The 27,309-nt window shown below is 39.2% G+C and overlaps 1 protein-coding gene across 3 annotated transcripts in view; it reads right to left on the reverse strand.

Annotated features, from left to right (window-relative positions):
* NCOA3 (nuclear receptor coactivator 3) overlaps positions 1-27,309 on the reverse strand; it is a 218,276-nt gene that overhangs the window by 43,478 nt on the left and 147,489 nt on the right. For all 3 annotated transcript variants that reach the window (XM_036749362.1, XM_036749361.1, XM_036749360.1), the window contains exons 3-4: positions 3,817-3,921; positions 188-360 (exon numbers count right to left, since the gene is read on the reverse strand). In XM_036749362.1, the coding sequence (XP_036605257.1) occupies positions 188-360; positions 3,817-3,902 (259 nt within the window). In that variant the 5' untranslated portion in view covers positions 3,903-3,921. The remainder of the gene's footprint in view (positions 1-187; positions 361-3,816; positions 3,922-27,309) is intronic.

The raw sequence follows: 27,309 nt of genomic DNA on the forward strand, positions 1-27,309 counted from the left end.
GCTCAACCCAACTGCACTCAGATACCTGGCCACCTGAAGACTTAGAGACTAATAAAAAGGATAAAACATAGTAAAAAGTACATAAAAAACTCTAATAGAGCTCCATGCTAGAATTAACAATGGGAATCATCACTGATTGAATAACTTTTGTGACTCAGTAATTGCCTTATTTAAAGTTCCACATTACCTTGTTCCTTGATCTGTCGGATCTGTCTCACAGTTTCCTTTAAAATTGCGCATTTATCCGGTTTGACATTGAAACTGTCAATGTCACTGAGATTAGCAGATATCAACTCAGCCAACTCCTCGAGGTATTTACTCTCCTGCTCCCGTCGCCACTTCTCCCCACTGCCAGCCAGACTAGGGAAAAAAACAATCATGTGATAAAGGCTCTAAATGTGGCAAGGCCAGGCAGTGGTACCAAGAGCTGACCTTGGAGGCAGGAGAACGTGGTCCAAAGGACTATCCAAACACTCACTAGTGACACAACCCTGGTCAAGTCTCTTAGCATCTGGATTGTTTTTTCTTCATCCATAAGAATGAGGCCAGCAGCAATAAAGCCTACCTCCTAGGGCTGTAGGAATGTAAAGAGGTTTGCAAAACTGAACCTTTCATCATTATTTGCTCTTATGCCAATGAATCTGTGGTTTGGTCAATGTGTAGTACCCTCCAAGGCCCATCCATGTCCTCCCAAAGTTTACCACAAGGGTTTTATCCAATACGTTGAAGGTCATCTTCTACTTCCTCTACTTCTCCCTATGTCACAAAGTGCCAAGAGACCACCCTAGTCATCCATGGTATATCCCTCACTCTCAGAAACTGACCAAGCTATCGCTCCATTCCATGACACAATTCTTTGATGACATACTTTACTCTTCCAAGTCCCTCACTGGCTGTGTGTTGCAGCCTGCTCATACGAAACACTCAGTTTTCCATTGCAATCTGTGTGATGCTCATCTGTAATTCTCCAGAGGCAGTAGTGTTCTAGATCTTGTTAACACACAGCTCAAAACTGGTAAAATGCTTGTATCGAAAAAAATGGGTCTGTACTGTTACAGGAAGTTTAGGGTGAATAAAAGCACTTTACAATCTCCCCAAAGGAATCTAGCACATTCACTTCCTCTTTTTCAACTCTAGGTCCATCAGTATTGAGGTGTGTGTGTGTGTGTGTGTGTGTGTGTGTGTGTGTGTGTGTGTACACACTGCTGGAACTACAGGGCATATTAGCTATTGGTGAAAGAAAATTAATGGTCAATTGAAAATATATTTTCCTAGAACTATGAATACATGAAAATTGCTGAGAAACTGTCCTTCTATAGCCATTGTGTTTAAGCTGGTACTTTAACATTAAACCACGGTATTAAAAAGCAGAGAGAATATTACTACAAAGATGAAAGTTACCTCTCTGTAGAAGTAGAAACACACATCTTGTAATTCTTGTTACCCAAACAATAAACATATTCTTTTTTTGATGCTCAAAACTTCATTTAGAACAAGAATAGTGTTATATATAGAAATGTCACCAAATATCAACTTAAGTCATACTTTAAAAGAATTTCATGAGATCAAGGAATCTCAGTGAGAAGAAAACTCACAAGTCCAAAGTCCTTTTCAACATAGGCACTCTGTCGATATCATTTTTAAGGGAGTCATTTAGGCCATGCTTGAATACCCCTAGTGATAGAGTTCTTTATGTGGCAACCTATTCTAATACTGGACTGGACTGTTACAAAGTCATTTCATATCTACAAGACAATGACCTAATGACAAGAATAGCAGCCAAACAATCAAAACTTAATGCTATAAAATTTAATGAATGAGCATGGGAAAAGACACGAAAATGCATCTCTACCTTTTTATTTTTTGGAAGGTAGGGAACTACGGGCATGGAGTACTGTATATAACAATAACAACTGTATATAATAATGTCAGACTTTCTGATTTATTGGTTAGCTTTGTTGAACTTTTTTTTCCTTTGTTAAGATGCACTGGGAAATGTAGGTGATAATAAAAAAATACAGCAACAAAAATTTATTTTAAAATAGGTAGATATTGTCTTTTGGGATTATCTCTGTCCCTTGTTTGGTTAAAGATGCTTCCCCTACTCCTAGGACTGTGAAAGACATCTGATTTTTCTGGTGTAACCTTTACTATTCAGATTACATATTCACTTTTATATTGGTACAGTATATAAGATATTCCTCTAAACCTATCAAATTACTTTCCAGTTTTCCCATCTTGTTGTTCAGCTGTTTCAGTTGTGTCTGATCCTTCGTGACCCCATTTAAGATTTTCTTGGCAAAGCTATTGAGTGGTTTGCCATTTTCTTCTCCAATGGATACATTTTGTCAGGCAAAGATTAAATGACTTGCCTAGGGTCACACATCTAAGAAGTGTCTGAATTTGGAACTCAAAGTTTTAAAAACAGATGTTCAAAAACAAAAAAAAGTTTTTGCATGCAACTAGAAAATAAGATACACAGGCAATGGGGAGTAGAAATTTATCTTGCCCTACAAGAAAGGAAGGGAAAAGGGGATGGGAGGGGAGTGGGGTGACAGAAGGGAGGGCTGACCTGGGAACAGGGCAACCAGAATATACGCCATCTTGGAGTGGGGGGGAGGGTAGAAATGGGGAGAAAATTTGCAATTCAAACTCTTGTGAAAATCAATGCTGAAAACTAAATATGTTAAATAAATAAATTTAAATTAAATTAAGAAGTGTCTGAGACTGAATTTGAAATCAGATCTTCTTGACTCCAGGCCCAGTGCACTATTCACTGAGCCACTGGTTGGCCTCAATGTTTTTCCCATGAGTCCGCATCAAATAGGGAATTCATCCCCAAGTAATTTATATTCTCAGATTTATCAAACACTGGGTTGTTAAGTTCAACAGTTTCTAATTCTTTAGATAGTCTGATTTAATTTTATAATTTTTAGCCAGTACAAAGTGATTTTTATGATTATTAATTTAAAGTATAATTTGAGGTCTGGAAATGTTCTCTCCATTCCTACTCTTTTAAAGTTTCACTTCAGATAATTTTGAATACATAAAACTGAAAAGCTTTTATTTGAAGAAAAAATCACTTACTGGGATAAGAAGGAAAGCTATCAACTAGGAGAAAAAAAATCTTTGTAACAACTATAAATGATTAGGTCCTAATATCCAAGGAATTTTGGTAAGTATTACAAATACCACTGCCCAGTGGATAAGTTGTAAAACGATATGAACACTTTACCAGATGCCCACTGACTGTGGAATGGTTAAATTGTATTACATGATTATGTATTACATGATTACATGATTATAAGAAATTATGAATATTTAGACTATAGAAAAAAAATGACTAATGAGCCAACCAATAAAAAGAGGAATAAGTAAAAGGCAGAAAATAATATATAGAATGACAATAATATAAATAGAAAAACAATCGAAGCTGCATGCTATGTAATTATAACGACCAAGGTTGGCTCCAAAGAAAAGACATGGGAATGGATATTCTCCTGCTTCTTTGCAGGGGCAAAAAATTATGGGTGCATAATAGCAAATATACTGTTAGACTTGGTTAATGTATTCATTAGTTTTACTCAACTGTTTCCCCTCCTCTTTCTTTTTACTGTTTTTAATTATATGGAATGGCTCTCTGGATTAAGGCAGGGAAGTACATATTTGGAAAAAATTGGTGATGTCAAAACAAAAGCTGTCAAAAAGAATTTTACTGAGATAAAATAAAATGTATTATCCTGAAATTTTTAAATTCATAGATGTCTGTAAAAAGCTTTGTAAAATTAAGTTCATATACAAAAAGAACTTTCTTACCCTTGTACTGGAGTATCACATGGCAATTTACGTTTTCGGGAATCAGCAGTCAGTGGATCTAAGGAGTTTTCTCCTAATCCACTCATTTTGACTATGCATCAGCAACTGAGAAGAGAAAGAATAATATTCAGACACAAAATATCTTTTGCATAAAAGCTGTCAGGCAACATGATAGCCACATTTTACAATACAGAGCTTTCTTGTCTGAAGAATAACACAATGAAGAAGCTGGCATCGTAAATTCTGAACACACTTTTCCTAGTTAGATGTCTATGGTGTCTTACCTGACAATTTTCCAAAACCCACTCAAAAACTACATGCATTCTAGTGCTTGTTTGCCCTGCCAAAGGCTGAGAAAGATGTGTTCAAATAGCAGCTCCACTTGAATGACCAGCACTCAGATCCTCAAAATAGCTGGTAGTTTTAGAAATGTAAGCGGACTCTGCAAAGTAAGCACCCTAAGAAGGCACAGAATACTTTGAAGTTCCAGATCAGGTGGAAGAGCTCCAAACATGCACACAAAGAAGAATAAAACAAATGCTACCTTGTTTGAAAGCTAAGTTTTCCTAAAAAATGGAAGGGTTTTGTTTTTTGTTTATTTGTATGTGGAGAGAGGGAGATATATGTTAAATGTTCAGTAAATTCCTTATATTATAGACAATGGAATTTTTTAAACAAACTAATCTTTTTAAAGGGGTATTAATGGATAACATTTGGGGAATGGGAGAGGGAAGAGTTTTTAAAAATTTATAATTATTAAAACTTAAATTTATATAATTTATAAAATATTTATATTTTTAATTGTATGAGCAAGGTACAGACATGGAAAGGTATGGGACATAGCTGGGATATAAGTATTCTAGAATACAAGGTCCATGAAGAACAACGGTGTGAAATAAGGCTATAGACATAGGTCATAGCCACATTGTAACTTTGAATGCTGACCAAATGTGGCCTTTATTTGGTAGACAATAGAGAACCATTGGTGTTTTTTTAGCTCAGCAGTGAAATGATCAGAGCTATAGTATTAGGAGATTATTATGACAAAAGTATGTAGACAGAATTAGAGAAGGAAAGAGAGTGGAAGAAAAGCCAATCAATTGTCTATCATAATAGTAATAGCAAACATTTATGTGGCACTTTAAAATATTAGCTAAGTACTTTACATATATTGTATCATTTGATCCTTACAACAACTCTGCTAAAAAATGGAGGGAAGGAGGAGGGGCTTGTGATTTTTCAGAACATTACAGAAACATAAAGTATTCCTGCAGGTAGGTGCTATTATTATCTCTATTTTACAACTGAAGGAGATGAGGCCAAGAGAGGTTCAAAGTGACTGGCCAAGCATTTGAGACAAGAAGACACCACAGGCCCTTCCAGAAACCCACACACAGTACTTTATTCACGATATCACCTAGTTACCTCATAATAACATGAATGGAAAGGAAAGGATGCATGTGCAAGTTCTTAAGGGGGTAATAACTGACAACACATGGCAAGTGATTGGAAATAGAAAGTAGAAAGGAAAGAATCAAAGATAACTCCCCAAAATTTCAACCAGAGTGTAACTAGTAAGAGGCAGCAGAAAAAAACAAAAAAACAAACAAACAAACAAAAAAAAAAAAAAACAGGAGAAAGACAGATGACCAGGAGACAATAGTGACATAGAAGCCAAAAGGCAAAAATATAATCTCAACAAGAGTGATCAAAAGCAGCAAATCATGCAAAACAGTCAAGGGGAACACAGACTGGAAAAGTACCAGTTTTGGTATTTAGGTCCATGATGACTTTCAGCGATATCATAACGCTTTCTTACCACATACAATTAAATTAAAGGTATAGCAATATTTCAGTCTGAAGTTATATACAGTTCAAAAAGCTGATTTAAAAAGGAAAAGATTTCTAGAAGGGGAAAAATACCCACCCACTCAACCTAATTAAAAACATTTAAAATAATTGGCTTATAAAATATTAGTTGACTTCTAAAGACACTTCTACCAACCTAATCTAACACTCATTTTACAGATGAGGAAAATGAGGCCCAGAGAAGTCACATGACTGCCTAGCCATAATTATCTAAATATTTTGGGAGAGAAGAACTAATTTGGGTCATGAAACAAAGACAGAGTGAAAATTTGCCTACCAAATCTACTGACAAATCAAAAAATTTATGTCTGAAAATCCCATCTCTCCCATTAGAATGGATTTTTGCTCCTTAAGGACAGGAATTGTTTTTGCCTTTTCTTTGTATCCTCAGTATTTATGCACCGTGCTACCAGATAATAAACTCTGACCGAATGCTCTCTGACTGACTGAAAACCTTCATCTCCACAAGGTTACAAAGTACACAAAGAATTTTTTCTTGGGTAAAATAAAAGATCTTATATTTTACCCAATGCTGAGAGAAGTCATATTGAATAATGCTCAACTTTTCCACTAGGTGGCAGAATTCTACCAAGTAATACTTCTAAGCTATCACAAACTCCATCCCAAAAAGGCTACAACTAAGTCCCCTTCACAATTTTTAAGACTGAATAAATCATCATTTTAAAAGTTATAGATTAAGTACCCCTGTAAGGGACAAGGAAGCACAAAGCAAGGACCATAAAGGATCAGAAATAACTGAATCCCTCCAAAAATTTTGGCAGTGGAAGTCTCTAGCCATTTTGTGTTAAAGTAACAAGTGGAGTGATGAAACAAAGTGTGAGAAAGGACTTAAAATAACATATATGATGAAAGATAGCTCAAGGCTAGGGTTTAAAAGATGTTTTGATAAACTGGTGGTATGTGTGTTTTTTTTAAAATTCTCCATGTATAAAGAGAGAAGGCATTCTCCAGCTATACAACTGAATTAATTATGGCAGACACCAGCACATTTTCTCTTCTCCCCACTGTACATGCCCCCTCCACTCAAAAAAAAATTTCCCAACTGGATCAAGGAGTTATCTATCCAAGTTGTATAGAGATAGGGACTAGACCTGTTATTTCACTGGCTTAGGAAAATTTCAAGTGAGGAAAAAAGCTTAAACTTTAAACCTATTTCACATTCTAAATGTACTCCTCTACATTAATATTAATCACAGTAAGCTAAGACTGAATGATCCTTTGTTCCCTAGAATGCTGTCTGAAATAAAGCTTGTCTTAAAATGTATAAGTAAAAAAAAAGCCAATGCTTTCCTATTAAGCAATAATCATGACAAAGTTAATAATTCTTTACCTAATATGTATAACAACATATGTATATAATCCTAAACATTTGCAAAGCATTTCTGTTACAACAATCAAGGTCACAATTTCCTCCATTTAATAGATGACAAAACTGAGGCCAGTTCTCATAAGTTAAATCACCTGCTCATGCTCATACAGCTAGCAAATATTTGAGGCAAGATTCCAAACCATGTCTCTTGACTAACCAGTTCATAATTCTAGCCATGAAGCCACAATACCACCTCTCATACACTGGAAATTTTAGATTTTTCTCAATACTGTTATTCACATTTGGGTGAATAACACACTATAGTATACCAACTTATTCAACTTTGCTGAACAGAAACTGAATCCTAATCATAAAAGAAATGCCCTGTTTTTAGAAGAAATTACCTTATCTGAATATTAGATATACAAACTCATTAAGTAAGATGAAGGGAAGAAAATATCAGTTATAATGTAATCTAACCAAGACTATAATAACTAACATTGACTATATTAAATATAAGGATATAACTTGAGATGGAAGAGACTTAATCATAAGGACACTGGTTGGGAAACTATGAGAATATAATAATCCAGTGACAGGTGATAAAGAACTAAGTTAATGTGATGGTTGGTAATAGAGAAGAGAGGCCAATTAAACGGAAGTGCTTGGCAACTAACTGAATTGGTCAGAGGGAATAAGAAAAATGGAAGAGTCAACAATACTCAGAAGTTATGCCCTGAGTGGCTAGAAGGACATGGCAGTATAATCAACAGAAATGGGTTAAGTTAGGAGGAACACCACACTTTGAGCAGAGAAATTCGGTTTTGGAAAAGTTAAACTCCTTGAGGAGAGGGATTGTTTTTGCAATCCGGACTGAGCTACTCTATATAGCAAGTGAAAATTGAAGACTTGTGTTCAGGGAAGAGTTAAGAACTAGAAATATAGATTTAGGAGTCACATAAATAGAATTATAGGTCATAAGATCACAAGAGCTGGAAAAGGCCATCTAAGCAACTCCCTTTTTACCGATAAGGAAATTGTGGCCCAGAGAGGTAATAAACTATGGAAGTGCTGAAACTGTCAAAGGAGAGGATAGAGTGAAAAGACTGAGGACACAGAAGCGAAATGACCAAAATTAGGGGTCAGTTGGGTGTTGAGAGGTATGAAAGGTGTTGTAACATCAGAGGGAAGCAAGTACAAACTATTCTGTGTGCCAGTTTAATAACAAAAAGGAAGAAAGAGCTAGGACAATGACTTTGAGAAGATAAGCAGAATCAAGGGAAAGTTTTGTTAGGTTACCTTTGCATGTTTTACACAGAAGTGAATGAGATCCAAGAAACATGAAGAAAATGAAGATTGGAAGACATGGAAGTATGATGAAAGGAGAAGAGTCCTCAAGAAAACTGTAGGTAATCAGAGCATAAGCAAAGCTAGATCTAGGGTTACATCCGTCAAAGAGGAAGACAACTTCATTATTTGGGACAAGGGGAAAGGAAATAAGAGAGCCAAGTGTTCGTGATCCAGAGATATGGGTGTTCATGCTAAGGGTACTCACCTAAGAGAAGTGAGAGAGGTGAAACAGATGGAGTAGAAGCAAAGAAGGTGAAGGTAGAATTGAGGGTTTGAGGAAAGGGGAGCAGGCTTTGAATAATGGCTACAGGGAAGGTGATAGGAAAGCAAGAAATGAATTAAAAAGGAGTTGCAGTGAAGGCTGATGACCTGGTTCAGATCAAAAGGTATATAAATGATAGTCTTGATACTTTAATGACTTCCTCTAGCTATACTATTTATTTATTTAACAATAACAAACTTATACTTTTTCCTGGACCCAATATATCAAATTCTCCAAGAACAGTACCACTTTTCAAAACAGAAATTCTTAGCTCCAGAGGTAATTATACATAAAGTTATTAATGCAAAAATCACTAATTAAAAACAATGGTAATGATGTTTATCCATCAAATATGAAGGTACAATTACTTCAGACGCTCAATATTTCTCATGCAATGAAGTAGAGAAATAAATATTAAAGTAGTTTTTTCAATACCAGATCTAACAACCTTTTCCTTATCGGAAAAAATATTTTTAAGAGACCACACATAACATCTACATAAATGAAACAGGAGCAAAACCCATTATTATTCATCTACCATATACTAAAAATATCACAGTAAAATAGATACTCCTCACAAACTTTTTAAAAATTTGATTACAATTCTTTTAGGTCAAATTGTTCCACAAAAGCTGGTTGGTTAACATAGCAATGTCAGACTTCATAGATATAGATCCCTGCTGGACTCATATTGACTTAGAAAACCACAAATTAATATTATGCTATATAGCTATATACAGGATAAATAGGTATTAGAATTCATAGGAGTTGAAAAGGGTTCCCATAGAAGGTAGGGGTTTAGCTGGGACTTAAAAGGGTTGAGGAGGGGCAGGGGAGAAGGGAAAGCATTCCAGGTATGCAGGACAGCCAGAGAAAATGCCTGAAACCAAGAAATAGAGTGTCTACTTTGTAGAATAGTCAGGAGGCCAGTGAATAGTCAGTGAGGCTTCAGGGAATAAGGTTCAAGAAGAATGGAAAGGTAGGAGGAGACTAGATTATGAAGGGCTTTGAACTTCAAAGAGAGCATTTTGTATTTCCTCTTGGAAGCAACAGGTAACCACTGGAGTTTACTGACTAGGGGGATGACTAGTTTGGATGTGCTCTTTAGGAAAATCACTGTGGTGGCTGAATGGAGGGAGGATTAGAGTGGAGACATGGCAGGCAGGCCCACTAGCAGGTATGAGGTAATGAAGGCTTGCACTAGAATGGTGACAATGTCAGAGAAGAAAAGGGAGCATATTTGAGAGAAATGTTGCAAAGGTGAAATTAATAGACTTTGTTAACAGATTGTATATGAGTAATGAAGAGTTCAGAATGAGTCCTAGGTTGTGAGCCTGAGGGATTGGGAGAACAGCGTTGTACTCTACAGTAATGGGCAAGGTGAGGAGCAGCGTGGAGAGAGGGAACAGTTCAGGGGGTAAAGATAACGAGTTTCATTTTGGACACATGGAGTTTAAGATGTCTACTGACCATCCAGTTTGAGAGGTCTTGAAAGGCAGCTGGAGATGAGAGATTGGACGAGTGCAGAGAATTTGGGGCAGGAAAGAAGCAAGGGAAGAAAAAAAGGCTCAGAAGTCTTTTAAGAAGCCACCTTCAAGTATCTGAAGGACAGGAACAGGGAAGAGGAATTAGAGTTGCCCTGCTCAAGCAAGCCTTGAGATGCTGCAAAGAGAGATAGGCTTGATGTGTAAAAACTTCCTAATGATTAGTGGAACAGACCACTTCAGGAAGCAGGGGTGCCCACTCACTAGTGGTCTTCAATCTCAGAATGGACATATCATAAATGTTGTTAACAGACTGTTTTGGGGGCGCAGTGAATAGAGCACGGCCCTGGAGCCAGGAGGACCTGAGTTCAAATTTGACTTCAGATATCTGACACTTGCTAGCTCTGTGACCTTGGGCAAGTCACTGAACCCTGACTGCCTTGCCTTTTCAACCTCCCAAAAAAAAAAAAAAAAAAGATTGTTTTTCAGGGATGGACTGGACTAGGGCCTCTGGGGTCCATTCCAATGCAAGTTTCCCAGACTCTGTAAAATAGCATGAAAATTTTGATATACAAAGAAGTCAGAACCAGTAGGAGGCATTACCCCCATTATTTATAATGTGTGTATGTTTATGTATGCACATACACATATATAACTACACACATAGATGTAACAAAACCATCTTGTTCCTGAGGCAATTGACTAACTTTTCTAGATATTTATGGAGGGTGTGCTATTATTTCTCAGGCATTGGTAATCAGTATATACACCTGTCTTCTGGATCTGCTTCATTCCTCCTTCTCTCCTCACTTGAAACTGGTCCAGTCTAACCCTGGACCACCCTAAGAACTCAGCAGCCTCTCCCAGGCCAAGCTAATCCCACTGTTAATCAGCACAGTACAGCTAGCCTACTGCTTCATTTCAGACCTACAGTAGTTCATCCCTCCTTAAACATCCTGGCAGGCCCCCAATTCCCAGGGTCTCACCACATCAATGCTGAACTCAGTGCAGCTGGCTCTCAGAACCTGGAAGTTCCAGTGCTCTGCCAGCCTGTCCCTTTAAGAGACTGATTACAGGTATGAGGAGGGTAGTCACTATATCCCAATCCCATTTCTTCTTATTCCTCATAAAGCATTCATCATAGTGCAATAATGTATGGTCCTTAGCCTTGAAAGAATTACAATCTATGGGGAGAAAACAACAGCTATACAGAGACCAATACAAATACAGAGTAATTTCAAAAGGGAGAAAGGATTTAACAAGTAGTCATGGAAAGATCTTGTACAAGTGGCCTGTAGAAGAATTCACCTGGAGTCTGGAACAGGGGGGCAAAGGCAAGATGGCAGCTGGAAAGCAGGGACTTGCTTAAGCTCTCCCCGAAATCCCTCCAAAAACCTGTAAAAAATGGCTCTGAACAAATTCTAGAGCTGCGGGACCCACAAAATAGCAGAGAGAAGCAGGTCTCTAGTCCAGGACAGCCTGAATGGTTGCTAGGAAATGTCTATCACACAGTGCTATGAGCAAAGTGGAGTGTAGTCCAGTGTGGGCTGAGCCAAAACCAACCAGACAGGGGGTTGGGTGCAGCAGGCCTGAGGGCCATGAATCATTGAGCTGTGGCAGTTACCAGACTTCTCAACCCACAGAAGCCAAAGATCACAGAGCAGGTTAGTGGGAAATCTGCAGGATTGGGGTGAGAACAGTCTGACCCCATCCCAGGGGTAGTGGAGGTGGCATGACTGCAGCAGCAGGAAGCTTCTGCAGCTGCTTCCAGAGCTCCAGCAGAGGCTGCTTCCAGAGTCCCTGGCTCACACGGTGGGAGGAATCAAGCTGTGGATCAGAGCAGGAGTGCAAGGAGCACTTTGCTGGCACACAGGCAGGGTTCTCTTGCTTTGCCCTGCTTGGATCTGGGCCACAGTCCTGGTTGGCAGTTCTTGGGAGAGGAAGAAGGGCAGGTGTGGCAGAGCTTGTGGCGACTGTGGAGTAGAAGTAGCTCTGAAAACAGCTGCAAAGGCCCTAAAGCTTGGTACAAAAACATTCTCTACTCTACAAGCAGTCATACCCTGACAAAAAGCTCAAGGGTCAAGTACTTGGCTGGGAACATGAACAGGCAGTGAAAAAGGACTCAGACTCAAACTATAGAATCTTTTTTTGGTGACAAAGAAGATCAAGACATACAGCCAGAAGAAGTCAACAAAGTCAAAGAGCCTACATCAAAAGCCTTCAAGAAAAATATGAACTGGTCTCAGGCCATGGTAGAGCTCGAAAAGGACTTGGAAAAGCAAGTAAGAGAAGTAGAGGAAAAATTGGGACAAGAAATGAGAGGGATGCCAGAAAACGATAAAAAAACAAGTCAACAGTTTGCTAAAGGAGACCCAAAAAAATACTGAAGAAAATAATACCTTAAAAAATAGACTAACCGAAATGGCAAAAGAGCTCCAAAAAGCCAGTGAGGAGAAGAACGTCTTCAAATGCAGAATTAGCCAAATGGAAAGACAAATCCAAAAGACCACTGAAGAAAAGACCACCTTAAAAATTAGAATGGAGCAAGTGGAAGCTAGTGACTTTATGAGAAATCAAGAAATTATAAAACAGAACCAAAGGAATGAAAAAATGGAAGACAATGTGAAATACCTCCTTGGAAAAACCACTGACCTGGAGAGCAGATCCAGGAGAGATAATATGAATAATGTTGGACTACCTGAAAGCAATGATCAAGAAAAGAACCTAGACATCATCTTTCAAGAAATTATCAAGGAAAACTGCCCTAATATTCTAGAAATAGAGGGTGAAATAGAAATTGAAAGAATCCATTGATTGCCTCTTGAAAAAGATCCCAAGAAGAAAACTTCTAGGAATATTGTTGCCAAATTCCAGAGTTCCCAGATCAAGGAGAAAATACTGCAAACAGCCAGAAAGAAACAATTTGAGTATTGTGGAAACACAATCAGGATAACACAAGATCTAGCAGCTTCTACATTAAGGGATCAAAGAGCGTGGAATATGATATTCTGGAGGACAAAGGAGCTAGGATTACAACCAAGAATCACCTACCCAGCAAAACTAAGTATCATGCTCCAAGGCAAAATATGGACTTTCAATAAAATAGAGGACTTTCAAGCTTTCTCAGTGAAAACACCAGAGCTGAATAGAAAATTTGACTTTCAAATACAAGAATCAAGAGAAGCATGAAAAGGTAAACAAGAAAAAGAAATTACAAGGGACTTACTAAAGTTGAACTGTTTTGTTTACATTCCTATAAGGTAAGATGACCTGTGTAATTCATGAGACCTTTCTCAGTATTAGGGTAGTTGAAGGGAATATCCATATATATATAGACAGAGGGCACAGGGTGAGTTGAATATGAAGGGATGATATCTAAAAAAAAAATAAACTTAAGGGGTGAGAGAGGAATATATTGAGAGAGGGAGAAGGGGAGACAGAGAATGGGGTAAATTATCTCACCTAATAGTAGCAAGAAAAAGCAGTTCTGTTGGAAGGGAAGAGGGGGCAGGTGAAGGGGAATGAGTGAATCTTGCTCTCATTGGATTTGACTTGAGGAGGGAATAACATACACACTCAATTGGGTATCCTACTCCACAGGAAAGTAGGGGGAAGGGGATAAGAAAGGGGGGATGATACAAGGGAGGGCAGCTAGGGGGAGGAGATAATCAAAAGCAAACACTTTTGAAAAGGGACAGGGTCAAGAGAGAAAATTGAATAAAAGGGGACAGGAGAGGATGGAGGGAAATAAAGTTAGTCTTTCACATGATTATCGTGGAAGTGTTTTACATAATGATACATGTGTGGCCTATGTTGAATTACTTGCCTTCTTAGGGAGGGTGGGTGGGGAGGGAAGAGGGGAGAGAATTTGGAACTCGAAGTTTTAAAAACAGATGCTCAAAAAAAAGTTGTTTTTGCATGCAACTGGGAAATAAGATATATAGGGAATGGGGCATAGAAAGCTATCCTTCCCTACAAGACAATAAGGGGAATGGGGATGGAGGGGAGTGGAGTGACAGAAAGGAGGGCTGACTGGGGAACAAGGCAATCGGAATATAGGCCATCTTGGAGTGGGGGGGAGGGTAGAAATGGAGAGAAAATTTGTAACTCAAAATCTTGTGGAAATCAATGTTGAAAACTAAAATATTAAATAATAAAATATGAAAAATAGAATATAAAAAAAGAGTTTGCCTGAACCATACAGAACTCCTTATCTCTCCCTTAAAATTTTCTCTTCTTCCTAACTTCTCTTATTACTGTCGAGGGTGTCAACATTTTCCCTGTCACCTACGCTCACAACTCAGGTGTCAATCCCATGATCACCTCCCAAATCCAATCTGTTGCTTAGTCCTGTTGATTCTACTTCTGTAACATCTCTCTTATATGCCCCTTCTGCCCTCTGACACAGCTGCCACTCTGGTATATGCCCTCATCACCTCATACTTCAACTAACTGCAATGGCCTTCTCATTGGTCTCCCTGTCTCAAGTCTCTTCCATCCTCTGCTAAGCAGCCCAAGGGATCTTCCTAAAGCACAAGTCTGACCATGTTGTCTGCCACCCTACTTAATAAAGTCCAGTGGCTCCCTATTACCAATAGGATCAAATATCAAATCTTCTACTTAGCTTTTAAAGCCCTCCATAACCTAGCCCCTTCATATTTTTCCAGGCTTCTTACATCTTATTCCCATTCATGTATTCTACAATTCAGTGACACTGCCCTTCTTACTATTCCTTGCACAAGACACTCCCTCTCCTAAGTCTTGTGCATTTTCACTAGCTGTCTCCCATGTCTGGAAAGCTCTCCCTCTTCATGTCTTTACTTCCTTGGCTTTCTTCAAGTCCCATCTAAAATCCCACCTTCTACAGGAAGCCTTCTCCAAACCCTCATAACTCTAGCACTTTCCCATGGTCAATTATTTCCTCTCCATCCTTTATGTAGCTTGTGTATAGATAGTTGTTTGCATGTTGTCTTCCCTCAGACTGTGAGTGCCTTGAGAGAAGGGCTGTTTTAGCCTATTTGTATCCCAACCACTTAGCAAAGTGCGTGACACACAGCGTAAATGTTTAATAAATGCTTATTGAGCGAAGTTATACATGACAGTTATATGAGACTTCATGCCGTCTTGGGGAGGGAGGGGGGAGGGAGGGGAGAAAAACTGGAACTCAAAACTATGTAGAACCGTGTGTGGTAAACTAAAAATAAATTTAAAAAAAAAAATAAAATAAAATAAATGCTTATTGACCTATGTTCCAATCATTAAGAACACAGATTATTTTAAGTGTTCTGCTATTACAAACAGTATTGCTAGGAATAGGGCAGTCACTTTATAAATGACTACATTTCATGTGTAAATAATTCCCTTCTCATTGATGAGTGTGGATACATGCTATTTGGTGTTTAGCTCTGATCAGTGGAGTAGGTCCTTTAAAAAAAAAGTCAGATGAGTCCTTGATTGAAGTATATTTTCTAACTGCAGAAACTCTTTCCTTTAAAAAAAATTGTTTTAGAATTACAATTAAGAGATTCTAACTTGTTCAAAAATAGAATATCAAACCTCCAACCCATATACACAATATGAAGGTACAGACTTTTTTTCATAAGCTGAATATATTTGAAGTAAAAGCATCGATCAAATGCACTAAAACTTTTGGGATACCTGGAATATATTCTATTATAGATACTAATAAAAACAGATAGCATTTATATAGTGCTTTAAGGTTTACAAAGGGCTTTGCAAATATTACCTCCTTTGATGTCCACAAACACTCTCTGAGGTAGGTGCTTTTATTATCCCCATCTTTACAGATGAGAATACTGAGGCTCAGAGATGTGTTACGATTTTTCAAGAGTAACTCAAATGAGTATGTGAGGCAGGATTTGAATTCAGGTCTTCTTAAAGTCAAGCCCAGTGCTCTATACAGCAAGCTACCTAGTTTTATATGATAAGATTAAGTTTAGCTAAGTACTTGTACTTGGTGTAGACATTTCAGGTAGCACCAATCATCACCAAACAGTGGCCTAGGCAACCCAAAGGTTCTGAGTACAGAGAATATGTTGGATTGCAAGGGTAGAAGAAGGTCTCCACCACAAGCTCCCTCCAGGTGATGAAGAGTAGAGAAGAACAAAATACTGAGGTATATACAAAATAAATGCAATGTGAGATCAAACTGGAAAAGTACTAGGGAAGTGTAGTCAGGGTAGGTTTTATGGAAGAGATGGCATCTGAGTTAGGTTTTAAAGGACAAATAGGAAGGGATTCAACAGGGAAAGAGGGAATAATTTACATTCAAGGCATGGGGGGAAATGTGAATAACAACAGGAAGGGGGACTGGGTGGCCAGAGAGGGGCTTAGTCTAAATGAAGCATAGTATACATGGAAGGAAACAATATGAGATAGGTCAGGAAACGTGGAACACCACCACTGTTCAAGGCATTGAATACTATCCAAAGATGTTAGCATTTTACACACTTCTCAATAAGGAGGCACTGAAAAACTCTGAGCAGAAAAACTATATGTCTAAATGGATGTATGATGTATGAGGATTCTGTATAGAGCGTGTTTAAATTTAACTGTGTAATGACTGCAATACTCAGATACACATTCCTGGATAGATTTCAGAGAAATCCATGAGTATAGATGAGGGGAAAGGGGAAAAAAATACTACTATATCTTTATTTCAAAACAATTGGTTTCCTAAGTAATCTTAAGTATCCTACTTTATGCATTTAAAAATATTATTCTGAGCAGGTGTTGACAGGCTTCACCAAATTGCCAAAGGAGTTCAAAATGATAAAGAGCTTTAAGAACCCCTGCAATAACGGTATGTCTAAGGAAATTTTCATGGTATTTTAAGTTGGTTCAAGCAAAAAAAAGATAACAAAGATTTCAACTAGTCTACAGGAAAAAAAAATAGGGCAGCTAGGTGGCAAAGCGAATAGAGTGCCAAACCTAGAGTCAGGAAGACTCATCTTCATGAGTTCAAAAAATATGGCCTCAGATATTTACCTAGGCAGGTCACTTAACCCTCTTTGCCTTAGTTTCCCCATCTGTAAAAAGAGGAGAAGGAAATAGCAATCTACTCCAGCATCTTTGCCAAGAAAATCTCAAATGGGGTCATGAAGAGTCAGACACAACTGAACAACAACAACACAGGAAAAATGGTGAAGAATCTGGTATATGGGTTAATACTATAAACCTACCCCATCTTTTGGATATCCAGGGATAGCTATGTACTATAGAGCATGCAACTGGATAAAGATAGAGAAAGCATTCTTTGCCTAAAAGGAAAAAGTATCAATCAACAAATATGCTTCCATTAGATACTTTATTGGGAGTGGCTGGGAGAAGAGGTAGGGTTCTTAAGGAAAACTTTAACAGAGTAGTGAAACTGGTTAACTCAATAATCTAAAGTTAGCAATACCACAATTCCATGTAAAATATTTTATTCTTCTTAAATTAATCAAATTTGTTTCTTAAAATTTCCGGGGGTGACAGGGTATTTTATTTTCAGAAAGCATACTTGTTAAATTACATTCACTAGATATTCAAATGCCAAATTATAGGTGATAGAGGTTTAATTCAGTAGGGAATGGGCTAACTGGGAAGGAGAAGAAGAGACAAAAGTTGATTACACATGAATCTCCTAGTATTCCAGCTGGGATGTGGGAAGGGCATAGAACCAGCATCCATTAGGAGAGCTGCTGGCCAAACAAGCAGAAGAAATCTGACAGTAAGCCCATCTCAGCTAAATTATTCCTTCTCCTTAAGTCTACAAGGAAATGGAATGCCCTGGAGTTACTTCTCTTTTACTCACAGCCACTTTTCAGAACCCTCCTGCCTCAGATGCTCCTTTCCTGTCCTTCCTGGTTCTGGAATCTTAATCAAAACAATACTGCTAAAACTACTAGAAATGATTTCTCAATCTACTTCCCTAAGGCTCCACCCACCCTTCCAGTATCCTCCCCAAACAAACATCTCCATCTTCTCCCACTCTCAAATTGTTACTCCAACTAAAATATAATTTAATTTTTTTTGGAGGGAGAAAGCCATGACAATTGGGGTTAAGTGACTTGCCCAAGATCACACAGCTAGTATGTGTCAAGTGTCTGAGGCCGGATTTGAACTCAGGTCCTCCTTTCTCCAAGGCCAGTGCTCTACTCACTGTACTGCCTAGCTGCCCCATTCAACTAAAATATAAACTCCTTAAGCACAAAGAGTGCCTGTACTTGTGTCTTTTTATATGAAAAACTTCAGGGTTTGGCACCCCGAAAGCCCTTAATAAGTGCTTTTTCAACTATGATATACACGTAGTGCTTAATACAGTGCCTGGCACATAGTAGGCATTTAATAAATGCTTATTCCTTCCCTCCCCAAATCCAATTTGCAGATTTACTGATTCCCTGAGAGGTCAACCAAAACAAGTCTTGTAGAGATCTTTTTTTGTTTGGGAGAAGACAAACTTGAGAAGAGAGAGGATCAAGGCAGGTACAGAAAGGTGACACCTTTTTTACCTCTGGTTTGATGGGGGGAGTGGGGAGGAGATAAAAGGGGATTATATAAAGCAGTGGCATCAAACGCAAAGAGAAACAGGGTTCACAAAATCTCGTATGAAGATTCCTGAAGGCCACATGTTGTCTTAGAAAAACACTAATATTATCTATGCTTTATGGGGGATTTAAATATTTCCCAATTACATTTTTAATCTGGTTCAGTCACATTTTGGAGTGTTGTGGGTCTTGACAATACTGCTGTAGAGCATCAGAATGGAACTTAGTCCCAAATCGATATTGGGAAAGGTACATTAATAGTACAGTCAAAAGCAAAAGCATACTGAACCAGTGCCTACATCAACACTAACCTATTAGGTTCCTCTTTCTTTAATTTTATTTAAGTAGGGTGTCTATTTAGGAGATGGCTAAACTGTAGTACATGAATATAATGAAATAGAAAAGTAAAATAAGCAGAACCAGGAAAACAATATATATAACTACAACAACAGAAACAGAAAATACAGAAACTATGAAATAAAGTATTGCCATAAAATTATATTGGTTAAAAATGGACCCAAAGACCGATACATGGGAAGTATCTCTCCTCTTTACAGAGATTGAGGACTAGCAATAAAGAAAGGTGAGGGTGGGAAAGGTGCTATTAGTACATATATTCAAAGCAAAGGCATTAAAAAAATTTTAAATTTAAAAAAAAATTTTAAGCCTGTCTCAGGATGAAGCATTAACCAACCATGTTTCACATTTATTTTGTTTCTTTGTTTTAATTACTGGTTTGTTTTTTTCCAACTATATTAGGAAGGCAGAATTTGTGATTTCAAAGAGAATCTCATATGTGCCTAAAAGGTCCGGAACCACAGGATATAAGGAATTCTCTAGGCAGAAGGCAGGAGAACTAAAGCATGTATTTACACTCCACAGTAACAAGCCCACAAACCAGCGTCCCCATTTTGATATTTTCATCAAAAGCTTCCAGACCCAATAAGTCCGCCTCACAAGGGTAACCAGGAGGCCACAGAGAAGCAAGATGGTATAAGGCAAAATCGTATACATGCTTCCCCTCTACGGTAAGAAGATTACCCACTAGCCTCCAGTCAGCTCTGCTACCGGCAACTCAGCTTCGGCTGTAGGCGTCTCTGGCTCCAACCGGAAAAGGAAGAGAGGATCTTCAAGCTGTCCTCTCCCCTCTTATAGAGTTTTTGACATCATCAAGCACCACCTGAACGACCAGGGCCGATTGGTTCTTGACTTGGACCCTCCCCCTAGCATAGACCAGGTTAACACACCTCCCCTCAGCCAGCCCCATGACTCATCACATAGGAAGTTCTGATTCCTGGCATGGTCGCTGGGCTTCCTGCCCCGGAAGAGCAACCCCAGTGTTCAGGGAAGCTCAATGAGGTAAGCTGAGTCATTCAAAGAAAACAAAGTCCATTCTGGTTACACTCCACCCCTCACAATGTTCTAGGATGCACAATCCAAACAGAATTCAAATTAAATTATATATCCTAGAACATTGTGATCCAATTATGCAGGAAACTAAAATATATCATTCACAATAAAGCAAAACGTATCATTCAGTGACATTCCCAAATATTGGTTTATGATTCAAATGTGATCCACCCCTAGATCCCAGCCAGATAATCTCTTCAATCAATCATCCCAAAATAATTAATAAGTCAAATGTCCACCTCTAGATCTTTGTATCCATTACATAGGATCAATAATATCATAACAATAAAACAATATAGCAAGGATAACACAAAAGAAGTACACAGAACACTATCATTATTCCCCCCCCTCAAACAATTGGGGCTCAAAATTTTGGGGTAAGGGGTGAAGGTCTCATTTTCCATAGCTTCTTCTTGCTGAAATTGGATGTAGAGGTGTCCCTGCCCCAAAGAGTCCCAGTCCAGAGTTCAGTTCTTTAGCGAGCTGGCAGGAATTCCAAGAATGCTACGTGCTTAGGCAGTCACCGGAAACTGCAGGGTGCTTAAAACTGCAGGAGACAGAACTAGCGACAAGGTTAACTAAAACAGCGAACAAAAAGAGTAGGCAAGTATGGGCTATTATCCTTCAAATAAAATCATCTCCAGTTTAGTTGAAATTTCAGTTATGCAGAGATCCAATATCAGAGCCAAACTCAGATGGGAAATGTTTCTTTTTAAACAGAACACAACGAGGAAACTAAGCCAAGAGGATGCCACCCTAGATGGAGACCAGGATTGTCCTCCCAGCCTTACCCCAGATGTACAAGGGAAACCAGGAGGATCCCATCCTAGATAGACTAGGATTGTCCTCCCAGCCTTTCCCCAGATGTACAAGCTTTCATCCGTTAATCACACAAAGTCACCTTCCCTCTGAGTGGCTTGTGGCAATTACCAGCATCAGCCATACCTGTGGGGTCCGTGAATTTAATATTATAGCCCTATTCATGGTAAAATATATGGTTCAGGGGTACGATTTGGTAATTATCTTCCCCTGAATAGACAACTGTTACAGTGTTGTTCTTCCCATGGGCTATGACTTCTGCAGCCTTTGGAATATCATCTGGCTTCCGTTTTACCCATACCTTAGCTCCCAACTTTATTCTATCAATGGAGCAAGCCCCTTTTGCCCCTCTAGTGGTTATTTTGGGAGGAGGGTCAGTTTTCACAAAGGGTATTTTTTCACAGGGGATAATAATCACTTGAACTATCCTATCATTCCTACCAAATTGTACAGGTTTTTCACCCAAATTCTGGAGTGTCACAACAATTTCTTTTTGATAATTCGAATCTATCACTCCAGCCAATACATGTACTCCTTGAGCTGCTAATCCTGGTTTAGGTAATATCCATCCAAAATGATTCTTGGGGATTCTCATACATACTCCAGTAGGGGTTTTTCTTATCTCTTTCCTATTCAACCTAAAATTCTCTATACAATGTAAATCATATCCTGCCGAACCAGGTGTTCCTGGACATGGTAGGGGGACACCTTCCCTCACAGTCCAAAATTCAATATTTTGGATCTCACGTGTTTGCTGTTCTCTAATCTGCAAATTTGGGGTCATCATTCTGGCTAGAGGTGTACTCCCCCCTAAGGGCCTATTATTCAAATTACATAAGGCAATAGACAAATTATCCTTCCAATATGATATGAATTCGATCCTTCCAATTCGATATGAATTATTAGAGCTTAATTTTCTCAGCTGTTCTTTCAACAATCCATTCATTCTTTCAATCAGCCCAGATGCTTGTGGGTAATATGGAATATGATATATCCATTCTATATTATTCAACACACAATATCTTTTCACTTCTTTGCCCTTGAAATGTGACCCACTGTCACTTTGAATCTGCATTGGGGTTCCACAGTATAAACTTACAATATCTAGGGTTTTACAGGTGTTTTTCTGAGTTGCGTCCTTATAAGGACAAGCCACTAGTACACCTGAATAGGTGTCAACACACGTACATACATATTTACATCCTTTATCCTGGGGTAGCGGGCCAATATAATCTATCTGCCAAATTTGGGCTGAAACTTTTCCCCTCGCTATTTCTCCAGTTACTATTTTAGGAAGAGTTCGTTCTTTTTCTAATTGACATATACAACACCCCTCTGTTATTTGTTTTAACAACGCATGAGAGATACTGATACCTCGATCCCGTGCCCATCGGTGGGTGGCCTGGACCCCTAAATGGCCGGCGGTCTGGTGGACCCATCTTGCTAAGGCTGAGTCATCAGTTGGAGTTGGAGTAGGGACAATACATTCAGTGGCAATCTTTGCTAGTCGATACGCGTGTGCATCATACTCACGCTCTGGTGCGGTCAGGGTCGCGTGAGCATCAACATGAAAAACTAACAAATCCGTAACCAAAGACATGTCCCATATATTTTCCAATAACTCTTTACCCCAAACTTGTTTGCCATGAATCTCCCAATTCTGATTCCTCCATATAGGCATCCAAGTAGCTAATCCATTAGCTACCGCCCATGAATCAGTAAATATATGACACTGTCCTCCCTTCTCCATTCTGATGGCCTGATGTACTGCCATCAGTTCAGCATATTGGCTACTTCCCCCTATCCCAGAACTTTCCAGAGTTCGCCTAGTACAGGGGTTACAGGCTACTGCTTTCCAATGTCTCTTCTGTCCTAAATATTTTGCTGTCCCGTCAGTAAACCAAGCATGTTTCTTCTGTTCTACATTTAGTCCATCATACCCATTATTCCATTTCACTAAGGATGGCACCATCTGTCGCTTAGATTCAAGGGGTTTTTCATTTCTCTCAGTGCCAATGTTCACCACCAATTCACGTAAAGCAGAAACTCCACTTTTGCCTGCTCTGGACCTATTCTGAATATACCACTTCCATTTGATTATGCTTGCCTCTTGTGCATGTCCAATTCTGTGAGAAGCTGGGGTACTCATTACCCAAGTCATAATTGGAATTCCAGGCCTTAATATCACTTCATGACCCAGGGTTAGTTGCTCAGTTTCTACTAAAGCCCAATATGCAGCTAACAGCTGCTTCTCAAAAGGTGTATACTGCACTCCAGATGAGGGCAGTTTCCTTGACCAAAAGCCTAAAGGTACACTTCGGCTCTGTTGTTTTTGCCACAGACTCCAATTTGCATAGTTATCTTGTACAGTCACTTGTAACTCCACTGGCCCATTTTGCATAGGCCATAAGTTCAGAGCTAATTGGATAGCAGCCTTTGCTTCCTCAAAAGCTCTACTTTGTTCAAGGCCCCAATCGAATTCATATTTCTTTCTGGTGACTTTATACAAGGGTTTTAAAATTTGTCCCAAATGTGGGATGTGGTGTCTCCAATAAGAAAAAGCCCTATGAACTTTTGGGCCTCTTTCTTATTAGTAGGGGTGGGAAAATCCTGAATTTTTTGTCGAGCTTGTGGGAGAATTTCTCGCAGTCCTCTATTCCACTGTATCCCCAACAATTTTACAGTTTGAGCTGGCCCTTGAACCTTTGCGGGGTTGATTTCCCATCCTTTGCTTTTCATATGGTCAATTAATAATGCTAAACTCTCCTCCACTTCTTTTATATTCTTTCCCTGTATCATGATGTCATCTCTGTAATGTGTAAGCTGTACACCAGGTAGCTTTAATTCATCCAAATGCTCAGCTACAATCCTGTGGCAAATAGTTGGGCTATGAATATAACCTTGTGGCAGGCGTGTAAATGTATACTGTCGGCCTTGCCAAGTAAAAGCAAAGTGGTTCCATTGCTTGGGGTCTATTGGGATCATAAAGAAGGCATTGGCCAAATCAATAACTGCATACCAAGTCCCTTCATGTTTTTGTATTCTCTCTATTAAAGTAACTGTGTCTGGAACAGCAGCATACAAGGGAGGAGTCACTTTGTTCAGCTGTCTATAATCTACTGTCATCCTCCATGTCCCATCTGACTTTCAGACTAGCCAGAAAGGGTTGTTCCATTGAGTAGTTGTAGGGACTAACACTCCTGCCTCAACACATTCTCTTATAGTGTTGGCAATTTCATCTTGCCCACCTGGCACACGATATTGCCTCAAATTAATTACTTCAGAAGGTTCGGGCAAAGTGATTGGATCCATCTTGATTTTCCCCACTAAGACTGCATTAATGCCTATTTTCCTCACAGCAAATTGGTATTTCCCTTCAGGTAAATTTAAGGTCATACCCTTCAAAATGTCTATTCCAATGATGTATTCAGGAATAGGCACAATAACCACACTACATTCTTTCTTGGGCAACCGTCCAATTTTCATCATCAATTTAACATGTCTGGCTGATATTTCAGTCCCTCCTAGTCCTGTGATGGCAATAGGAGTTCCATGGCTGAATTTGTCTGGATTCCCATAGATAAGGGTGGCCTCGGCCCCAGTGTCTATTAATGCCCTAGTTACTGTACTTGACCCATTTTTCCAATATATGGTCAAGTTAATGTGAGGTCTGCAATCCAGCTTACGTATTTCCTTAATTTGGGCTGGGGCCTGGCCTGTTTCCTAGTATTTCCTAGCATGTGATTCACTTGGGTATGAAGGTTCAACGTCTGTAGCATTTGCATTTCGCTTCCCCTGCCACCATGGCAAGGACAAAGCAGGCAGTCAGGCTTGGTCTGGGCTGAGTTGGGATGCACTCTTGGCTTATTTGGCCTCCTGTTGCTCCTAGCCACATTAATAGAAAAGTTCTCAACTGAGTCAGTGGGTTCTTGAGCAGCAATTTGTTCTCCTGCTATCTGAGGTTCCCCTTCTTGCTGTAGGGTAGGAGTGCCCCCATCTCTTTCACTTAATCTCAATCTTTCATATACTACCCGGTAGGCTGATAACACTATCCAGCTTTGCCTAGATAGTGATGCCCCTGACTGAATCCCAACCTCTTGTAAACACCTTTCCAAATCCTTAGGCTATCCTCTCTGTAGCCTTGGTTCCCAGTTTTCACAGGGTCCGGCTTTTTTAGCCAATTCCTTTGCTAAGGAGGAATAAAATGGATCCTCCCACCCTGGGATATTCATCTCTTCCTCTGAAGTTCTTCTGCTTCTGAATAGAGATCTTATATCTAGCGATCCCATCCACCTCGTCGCCAAATATATTAGGAAGGCAGAATTTATGATTTCAAAGAGAATCTCATATGTGCCTAAAAGGTCCGGAACCGCAGGATATAAGGAATTCTCTAGGCAGAAGGCAGGAGAACTAAAGCATGTATTTACACTCCACAGTAACAAGCCCACAAACCAGCGTCCCCATTTTGATATTTTCATCAAAAGCTTCCAGACCCAATAAGTCCGCCTCACAAGGGTAACCAGGAGGCCACAGAGAAGCAAGATGGTATAAGGCAAAATCGTATACATGCTTCCCCTCTACGGTAAGAAGATTACCCACTAGCCTCCAGTCAGCTCTACTACCGGCAACTCAGCTTCGGCTGTAGGCGTCTCTGGCTCCAACCGGAAAAGGAAGAGAGGATCTTCAAGCTGTCCTCTCCCCTCTTATAGAGTTTTTGACATCATCAAGCGCCGCCTGAATGACCAGGGCCGATTGGTTCTTGACTTGGACCCTCCCCCTAGCGCAGACCAGGTTAACACACCTCCCCTCAGCCAGCCCCATGACTCATCATACAGGAAGTTCTCTGATTCCTGGCATGGTCGCTGGGCTTCCTGCCCCGGAAGAGCAAGCCCCAGTGTCCAGGGAAGCTCAATGAGGTAAGCTGAGTCATTCAAAGAAAACAAAGTCTATTCTGGTTACACCAACATGGTACTTTTTCCCTTCTTTTTTTTCATTCTGCACCAGAGAAGTTGACCCTCTGAGAAGTAATGATTGGATAATGCAGGTAATATAAAAACAATATCAATAAAAATAATTTCAACATAAAGATATCCATTAAAAAAATCTAATACGGTACATGCTTCATGTTACTTCCTCCAGACAAAAAAAAAAAAGGAAATCAAAGAAAAAAAGACTCCAGTGTGCAGGAGTGGCAGGCAGCCCCTGATACTGAAGGAATTCTATGCCTATGTGTTTCCTTATCAAAATAATTCAAGACTGATGTACGGAAAGGGGGGGCTCTGATTAAAGTTCTCAGCATAAGCAGTTTTCCTTGAAGTTTTGCCTCTCAGAAAGCAGAAGTGTTAGGGTGGTGTTTTATGTAATATCAATATTTTCAATAAACTTTTAACAACTTTTAACAAGTATCAGGGTGTGGTACTACTGCGATAGTAATTTTCCAGCTTTGATTTCCTTTTATTACTTTTTATTATTTGGGGGAAATCAGGGCCATTTCTCCTAGTTAGGAGGTTGCTAAGCTAGCTGAAATCTGTCCCTCGGGATGTGGAAAATTCAGCTAAAGCTTCACACATTCCTCAGATAAGAGACAAAAAGGGAGACCAGGTAATCTAACTTGAGGAATGATTCATCTGACACATACTCTGTAGGCATGTAAATCTCCCCTCTCAATTAGCCCTTTGTGAACCCTCTAAATGTAGTTTAATCTGTAATCTGACTTAGTTTACCTAAAGAGTCTGCTTAACTAGGGGACCTTAGGGGACACAAAATGATGGCTATTTAACTAAATTTGTTCAACTTTTATGACATTGAAGGAAGCATGGGATTATGAATCTGTCTTTTTCAACTTTTATAGCCTAAAAGAATGTACAAGATTGCAATATATAAAATAATTATTTCTTTCATTCTGATATAATTTTGTCTCTAAGGAGTCTTGTTAGAATCCTAATCTTTGTTCAGGTTTTCTTTTTTTCCTGAAGCCTAAACCTTTGCTTAAACATAATAAAACTTAGGATGTAACCTCTCTAATTTCTGTGCTGTAACAGATGTATTTCAGTAGCAGTTACGTACCATACGGAACTCGAAAAGGAGATTTTTCTCCCATAACACTAACAGTCCTTGAATTTCAGTTCTCTGGCACTATGGCCCCTGGTAGGTGCCTCTACTTTACCTTGCCCCAAGCCAGGCCCAGCCATTTCCAAACCATACCACATGAACTGTGGTCCTCCTGCCCCTGGGACCCTTGTCTTTGAAGGATGAGTTTCACCTTATCCTGCCTATAATTAGACTTGCACGTAACATGTGGTCATTCATTTCCAAACTATACAGCTCCCTTGTACCTTTTGTATCTTTCCTTATTAGAACCCAAGTTCCCTTAAGAGTAGGAATGCTCTTGTTTGTTTGTGTAACACCAGGGCTTAGCTT

This window comes from Trichosurus vulpecula, chromosome 3, assembly GCF_011100635.1.
Source record: "Trichosurus vulpecula isolate mTriVul1 chromosome 3, mTriVul1.pri, whole genome shotgun sequence".
Classification (NCBI taxonomy): Eukaryota; Metazoa; Chordata; class Mammalia; order Diprotodontia; family Phalangeridae; genus Trichosurus; species Trichosurus vulpecula.